The sequence below is a fragment of the Amphimedon queenslandica genome, unplaced genomic scaffold, assembly GCF_000090795.2.
Source record: "Amphimedon queenslandica unplaced genomic scaffold, v1.1 AMPQUscaffold_13342, whole genome shotgun sequence".
Taxonomy (NCBI): Eukaryota; Metazoa; Porifera; class Demospongiae; order Haplosclerida; family Niphatidae; genus Amphimedon; species Amphimedon queenslandica.
The window spans coordinates 166,961-175,445 of NW_003546422.1; the positions used below are offsets into that span (position 1 = coordinate 166,961).

At 43.5% G+C, this 8,485-nt stretch overlaps 1 protein-coding gene across 1 annotated transcript in view; it reads left to right on the plus strand.

The window, feature by feature from the left end:
• The first annotated feature begins 4,444 nt into the window (after positions 1–4,444).
• Positions 4,445–8,485, plus strand: part of LOC105313216 (uncharacterized) — a 7,243-nt gene continuing 3,202 nt past the window's right edge. Inside the window, exons 1-2 of the mRNA XM_011406453.1 lie at positions 4,445–4,609; positions 8,253–8,416. Of these exons, the coding sequence (XP_011404755.1) occupies positions 4,445–4,609; positions 8,253–8,416 (329 nt within the window). The remainder of the gene's footprint in view (positions 4,610–8,252; positions 8,417–8,485) is intronic.

Genomic DNA, 8,485 nt, shown 5'->3' on the forward strand with positions numbered 1-8,485 from the left:
ATATAATATCTATTATATCACATATAATATATAATACACACACACACCCAAACACAGGCAGAATGGGTCAACAATCAACATTTTAAAAAACAACATTTCAAAACTACAATCTATGCCCAAAAGCACCAAAAAGGCTATCTTTCACACAAGTACACCAATCCCAGCAACACCTATAGCTATCAGACAACACCAGCGACCCCCAATTAGGCTGATTAGACTACAAACTTCTGACACCTAAGGTGGCCAGCTTCAGTAGTCAGTAAAATCCAGCCTTAATGCTAACACATTAGAAGTTGGCACCCCATTCTTAAATAGACAGGCTCCCAGTTTACCAAGAACAAACAACCCAGGGTATAATGGGAGATACACAACATCTCTTACAAATCCAACAAAACCTTGGCCATTACTAATAAGCGGCCAAAAACTGGCTGAAGGCCATTCAGGTACTACAATGGTACCAACACACTTGCACCTTATAGCATGAAATAATACCCTTGGAATCAAATAGACAGGGGGGCAAAAATAATTATTATCCCCATCCCAGTTTACTGTAAAGGCATCAACAGCCTCAGTTCCAATGTCCCAGTAGCGGCTATTATAACGATCGAGCTTAGCATTATAAGAACTAGCAAACCTGTCTATTGTGTGAGGACCCCAAGTGGCCTCTATCAAGTGAAAAACCCTGAAGGACAACCCCCAATCATCATGATCAATGATGCGACTTATATAGTCCGCTCTCTCATTCTGATCTCTAGGGATCCACTCAGGCTCCATAACTATATTATGCTGAATTGCCGACTTAAAAATTGACAATGCTTCTGCTTGCAACTCAGCATTCCCACTACCCACCTTTATTATGTGAGCTACACTCTGATTATCTGTAAACCATCTCACCCTATGACTATCAAGCAAGCAAGCAAAAGCACTGAGAGTGTGAGCTACAGCTCTTTGCTCCCTCCAAGTTGAGCTCTTCTGAGCTTCCTGAATAGACCACTGTCCATGAGCAACATGATTACCATGATGTACCATATAGCTCCCAAAACCAGTATTACTAGCATCAGAGTAAACAATCCTAACAGCAGAAGGTGTTCTCCACACCACCCTGCAATTAAAGTCATCGATATTATTCAGCCAAAACCACAACTCATCCCTTGCATCTCCTGTAATGCAAACAAGCTCTTGCCAGGAGGATCTAGATTGGATAGCAGCATATAAGGCCCGGGTTCTGAGTCTAGCTAAATCTCCAAGAGCTAAACTCATTGCTATAATCTTACCTGTAATGCTGGCCAGCTCTCTGGCTGGAATGATATCTACTTGCACAGCATGCTGCAATAGCAACCTGAGGCCATCTAACTTAGCTTTTGGTACCCTTATGACACCCAAATTCAGATCAATATTGAACCCCAGCCAAGATACTTGTTTTGCTGGGTGCAACCTGCTCTTCTCTGTGTTTAATACTAAGCCAGCTGCTGCTAAAGTCTTTTGTACTAAACTGCTAATCTGCATAGCTATCAAATGTGAATCCTTGACTACAAACAAACCGTCATCTAAGTATAGCACCATTCTAATACCTTGAGCCCTAAAATGCTTAACTATAGGACGCAAAACCTTGGTGAAAACATAGCATGCTGTAGACAAACCAAATGGTAGAACTGTGAATACAAAATATTCCCCCCTCCATGAAAAACCTAAATAGGTCTGAAATTCTTTGTGAATATCAATATGGTGGTACCCTGACTTAAGATCAAAAGTGCAAAGGTAAGCACCTTCCTCAAAGTACTCCAAAGCAGTCCTGAAATCCTCATACCTAAACTTACTCTTCCATAAGTATAAATTAAGATGCTTGAGGCTGATAACAAGTCTCTTCTTACCAGCAGAATTCTCAACAACAAGCAATGGACTACAAATATGAGGTATTGACACTACCCGTCTCACACACCCATTCTCACACAGCTCATTGACAGCAGTATTGACAAAAGGCTCCTCCTTTTTAGTGGAGCAATGGTTAGGGGCACTATAAGCTGGGGGAATTGAAACTAAGGGTAACCTATACCCATGGTCAATAATATCTAACACATAAGGTGAAGCACGTAGTGCTTCGTGCCAAAACTGACTATGCTTACTCAAACTCCCTTTCACTACACAACCCTGACGGCCCCCTTCCATGGATTCCCAGTATCTATGACCCACAACCTCCATGCAATTTTCACTCTCAACAATAGAGTGCTCACCACACCCAAAACTCTCGTCCTGAAGGTCTACACTCATATTACAATAAGGAGGATACTGAGCTGTCTTTGGGCAGGTGTTCTGTAGGTGGCCCATTGCTCCACAACAAAAGCAGAGACCAATTGGTCGTGGTTCCGGTCCCATCATTCTAGAAGAGGAAGAGTAAGGAAGATGAAATCTGCCCCCTCTAACAGGAGCCCACTGCCTGCCACTCTGCTGCAAGACTGGTCTTGTGACACTAGCTCTCGAAGCACCCTTTTCTTTTTCGCGGCGGCAGCTGCTGCTCGCTTCTCGGCAGATTTTTCCGCCTTTGATATCCTGTTTTCATCATCCTCGTCGTCTGCAAGCGCATCACTCTCATATTCCTTAATGACCTTCCACCCATGCTCCGACCGATCCACTAATCTTATAAGCTTCTGCCTATAGGCAATCAGCTCTGTACCTTCTTGGACGGCCTTCTTAGCTTTGGTAATACACTCTGTTACTGCCTCGGGAGGATCCGGGACTGCTCTGGGAGGATCTGGGACTGCTCCGGGTATGGCCTCCGAGAGTTTCTTCAATTGCTGAGCTGCGTCCGACAACTTGTTCTCTATCTTCTTGTTGACATTAAATTGATCCTCATTTCCTTTGCTCCTGAAGTCCAACACAGACCTATCCACTCAGGGTTTTTTTGCAGCAATTTCAGCCGCTTCGTCAAATCTTTTTGAGATCCTCTGGAGTGCTTCTGTATTCTGATTATTGGATCTTTCAATGGCCTGCATCAGCTCATGTAGCCTGTCCTCTTCCAGCGCCATAATAGAGACCCAACAAAAAAGAATATATGGGATAGAAAAATGAATGTCTTTAGTTTTGATTGCCTGCACTTCTGCCACACTGTAGACTGAAGAACACGTGCATTATTGCACACTATATAACATCTAGAATAAACCACACCCATAGGTGTGCTCTATTATTACTGTGGGAGCTTATTTTCTGCCTAATTCATTATATTCAACCATCAGAAAATATACAATTTTATGGTTTTTCTCCATTTTGACAAAATTTGCTAAATTGATTCTACTTTCATCCTTTGTAACACTGCAGCTTGCAATTCTGGATTAAAAATAGTCAAAACTCCAGAAGTCTGACATGAAGTTGAGTATAAACTTCTCTCTTGTAATGTCACATGTGACTACACCCACATTTGCTAAATACAGGTTGCAGAAATGAGGAAATAAATTATGCATTTCAAAAGCAGTTTTTCTCCAGGAATGATCAATTATTTTGCACTGAAAGTATTTTTGCGAGACGTTCTACACCGTAATAAAATTATTTTTTCCTTTTTAATCACAAAGAAATTTTTTGTGTCGGTTACCATTTAAGTTCTATTGCATGGTAACTTAATATAGGCATATTGTATCTGCCATCCATACAAACTCCATGCAAGAATGCAATATTGCTGTGACAGTGATGCATGAAATCATGTTTGCTTCATGAATAAAAATCTCATTGGCATGACAAGGCCTCGACACTTTTATATATGCCTCAACAGGACCTACTCTTCAATGAAAACATTTACCAAACATATCTTGTCCCAAAACTATATCCTTTCTTATCATAACTTCTTCCCTCGGAAAGTGATGTACATTACTGTCAAGTACAATGCCTATTAATATCATAATATTACATAGTGACAGTATTATGGCAGAATTGATATCACTCCTTAAAGATAAGACTAATGAGCTAGAAGTAGGTGTACATTTTGTTTCCAATTTGAGTAATGACCTATAAAAAATCCAGAGTTTCGTAAGAATAACATATGGCACTTTTAATTTAAATTCGGCAGTATTGAATCACCAACATTAACCACAACTTTTAAAGTTAAGCATGCATGCTATGGCTTTACATGATTGTTGTTTTGCAATTTGCCAAAAATTTGTAATCGTAAAAAACTCTATTAAAGCACACCCTTTACATGGTCTTGAGCTATGGCTACGCCAGACTGCCTTGGATACATATAAATTAATTGAGGTTTAAGCCAACAGAGTTACACAAAGTTAACTAGTGGGCTGCGCAGGCTGGGGCATGTTATAATTGGTACGCCCATCTACATGCTTGCAGTCAGTAATCAGAAAGCTACTGCATAAGTGACTGAGCAATAAGAAGCTGTTTTTCTTCTCAAATGTTCATCTTGTTCATTGTTGACCATATTGTAGTCCCGGGTACTCACCAAAATATGGCCACTCGATTAGAGGATGGAGACCCTCCACTCACTCCTACGGCAGATCATGAAGATGCAGGGCACGATGGGAAAGGGGCTATGAGAGACCCAGAAGGTACTGGGACAGGAGAGGAAGACTTCCACATTTCAGACTGTGACTTTAAACGCCTCACGGAGACCGTACTTAATGCATTCCATTCCTCTATGATCCTCTAGCGTCTGCATCCTCGGGTGAGTTGGTAGTGCTCAAGCACTGACTGAGGTCTTACACTCATGCACCATTGAACATCTAGAACCCTGTTGGGGTATCATGCGCCTCGCTGCCATTGAGTTGTTGGTGCTTGCTGCTTACTTTGGTGCACCATGTATGCTGTTTGAATCATGGCTCTCAAAGACCATTCTCGGCTTGCTGCCTCTGACATTATTGCCCATGGTGGAATACGTGGTAGTCATGCAGTGCCTATATAATGTATAGTGAGGCAGTCATGCAGTGCTGTAACAATATATAGTCTGGCTGTTGGTTATGGCAGAGTCTTGTTCAGTCAGCTGCAGGCTTCAGCCATCATGCATGGGAGGCCCTTGTGGTGACAGGTTGTGCAGGCCACCACCATAGCTCAGCTGGAGGCACTCGCATTGCAAAAGTCAGAAGATAGATAAATTTTGATTTTATCTGTGGTTCTCAGCTTGCTTTTATGTAGGGCTTCCGACTGATCCCAGTCTTGCAGCAGTTGGAGGGACATCTCATCCCATTCTTCCAGTACTGGGTGACACAGCATTTGGGCTTCCCCTGCCAACCTGTGCCAGTAGTGATCCCACTAAGACTGTGTTGACTGTAAAGGGCCTTCCTCCCATTGCAGCCAAGCTGTTGGACAGAATCAGGAGAAGGGAATTGATCGACCTATCCTTGCTGCTGCATGACCCGGCATCCATGGCAGAAAAGATGCAGAGGGGGCAGGTGATGATTGTTCAGTCCATCAAACAAGCTCAGAAGAGACGTTGGCAAATTTTAGATATCTTCTTTTGGACACTAGCTTTTGCTCTTAAATGCCAGTGGCAGAGCTGGAACTAAACTGATGCCCGGACCCGGATGTGAGTGTGTCCACTTCCTTACATTTTCTTTGGGTATTTTACTTAAAAAGTGCTTGCTTATCACTTATAGGTACCTGTATACCCTTGTTAGTACTCTAGTAAGGCTTGTGGTTGGCTTTATCTAAACTTTAGTGAAGGAATTGTTTATAGTGCATCTAACAAATTCATTACAGAGCTTTGATGCCCGGGCCTAGGCCTGTGTGGGCCCAGGTTCAGCTCTGCCACTGATTTTGCTGCCACCTTGTCTTCAGCTGTGGAGACCACAAGGGAGCAGTGTGAGCTCATCTCCACCTAATCACCCAGCTGCCTCAAGACTTAGGGAGGGTCAATGGCTCACATACAATGTTAACTTTAGGGAGGTGGCAGCTGCAAAAGGGGTCAAAAAGTGGGGCAACCTAAATCTGGCCATTTATGGCAAATGTCTATCGGGCAAAGTGGTAGTTCAGCCCCTGTTTCTCCCTACCCCACCAGCAGTTGGTCATAAGGGGCCAAAACGCTCCAAGCCGTCAGCGGTGTGCTTTGACAAAAATTTTCAGGGGTGTGTACGAGAGAGGAGGACCACTGCCGTTTCTCTCATGGGTGCTACTACTGTATTTCAGCCGCCCATAAGGGACAGGACTGCAGAGGAAGGGGGAGGCAAGGCTAGACCAGCCCAAATGCCGAGCTAGACTGTATGGAGGAACCCCTAGTTATTCTTTATCAATAATTGTTGTGTTTTCTGCGGATTACTTAACTATTTTGCATGCATGTATGCATATTTGTTTGAATGACAAAGTTGAGTTGAAAAAAAAGTGAAAAAAATTAATGTGTGTAAGGTTGGATTGAATGGGAAAGTCATTACTGGCTTTCAGTGGAGGAGTTTTATAGAATCCGTGAGCTGTTTGCTCAGTCTCCCTGATCTATGACGGGTTTCCCTCTGCCCTGTAGAGCATGACCTAGAAACCTAATGGTGGGGGTGGGCTGAAAGCTTGAAGTAATAAGAACAAATAGTCCTTACCACTGTCTTCACTGTGGCTAGGCAATGCAAACAATCCTTATATAAATAACAATTGTTAAAACTAAGTCATTAATTATCAAAATCATAAAACTGCTTTTTCTTCCTTTTGTGTAGGCCCTGAGGAGCTAGTTGCTCACACCAAAGTGGCAGTGCTTGGGAATGGACACTGGTACACTCACCAACTGCTGGCTCTGCAAGCCTGTGTACCTCGGCCAGGGGAGTTGTCAAAAGCCAAGGGCAAAATATCTACACCACTACCAGCAGCAACTTGGGCTGCTAAGCTGTCTGAGCATCTGGACCCAGGATTTGTAGCCTATATTATTGAGGGTCTGCTTTAGAGTTGGTTTTAATAGGGATAGCCCCCTTAGATCTGCGGAATTCAATCTGTCTATCCCCCACACACAGATTATCCAGGAATACATTGAAAGAGAGGTCTCACTGAGCAGAATGGATGCATTCTCCTCCCCATTGTCAGCTGACTCATTGCATATAAGTCCAATGGGAATGATACCCCAGAAGAATAAACCGGGAAAGTGGCGGTTGACAGTGGATTTGTCATCCCCAAAGGGTAACATTGTTAACGATGGTATCAGTTCGGAGTTGGCATCTGTGCAGTATTCGTCAGTGGACTGCCTAGCATTGCTAATTCAGCAGTCAAAGAGAGGGGCTATGTTAGTGAAAGCTGATATATAAGAGGAGTACTGCAATATCCCCATACCGCAACATCCCTCTGCATCCTGACGACCATCCTTAAGGTGGAACGCAGTGGCCTACATGAACAAAGTCTTGCCGTTCGGTCTCAGATCAGCCTCCTTAATTTTTTCTGCAGTGGCGGATGCAGCTCACTGGATGCTATGGCAAAGTGGTGTTAAGAAATCTCTTCACTACCTGGATGATTGTGTCTTAGTGGAGGACTCCGCAGCATTGGCAGAAGAATGCAAGAAATCTCTGTCATCTGTTTGAGTCACTAGGCCTGCCCCTAGAGCGAAGCAAACTGTAAGGCCCAAACTCTTGTCGTACTTTCTTGGGTATTGAGGTGGATACAATTAGCTGGCAGCTCCGCCTCCCAGAGAGAAGTTGGACCGACTTTTAACTAAACTAGATGAGACAAGGAAAAAAATGGATCTTTAAGAGGGCCCTACAGAGTCTTACTGGTCTGTTACAGCATGCTTTGGTCGTTGTGAGGCCAGGTAGAGCTTTTTTCAGAGCCTCTATGCTTTGCAGAAGGTGGGCTCATCCTCTCACCACAATATTCATTTAAATTTGACAGCCAGAGTGGACATTGTGTGGTGGCAGGTATTTGTTGCCCAGTGAAATGGGTTGTCTCTGCTGAGCGGGGGCGCAACAGAATCCTCAATGATCAAAGTGCACTCAGATGCCTCTGGTGGTTGAGGAGCAGGAGCAGTGTGGTTGGCTCAATGGTTCCATTTTCAGTGGCCGCTAGATCTTGCTTTCACATCGATACAGGTGAAGGAATTAGTCCCAGTAGTGGTAGCAGCAGCCATGTACGGTACAAAATGGAGAGATAATTGGGTGCAGGTTGTTGTAGACAAATGAGCAGTGCTTGACATTATAAACACTTACAGTAGGGAACCCCATCTGATGCAACTGGTGAGACAACTTGCATTCCGTGCCTGCCATCATGACTTCTGGTTTAGAGTGATACATATTCTGGGGAGGGATAACACACTAACTGATGCACTATCCAGAAATTATGCATCTTATTTTTTGTCTTAGCTCTCTCACACCACTCTCAGGTCAACTCAAATACCCCCAGCTCTTCTCTGTCGTGGCACTCAACCTGCCCTGGACATCCACTATCTGGATGGAGCTCTTCAGGGCTTCTTAGCGGCTGGTATAGCAAAGTCATCACACAAGACATATGAAACTGCTCACAAGAGGTTCATCAAGTTCTGTAGAGACTTTGCACTCACTCCATTACCTTTAAATAAATCTTTGTTATGCTTTTT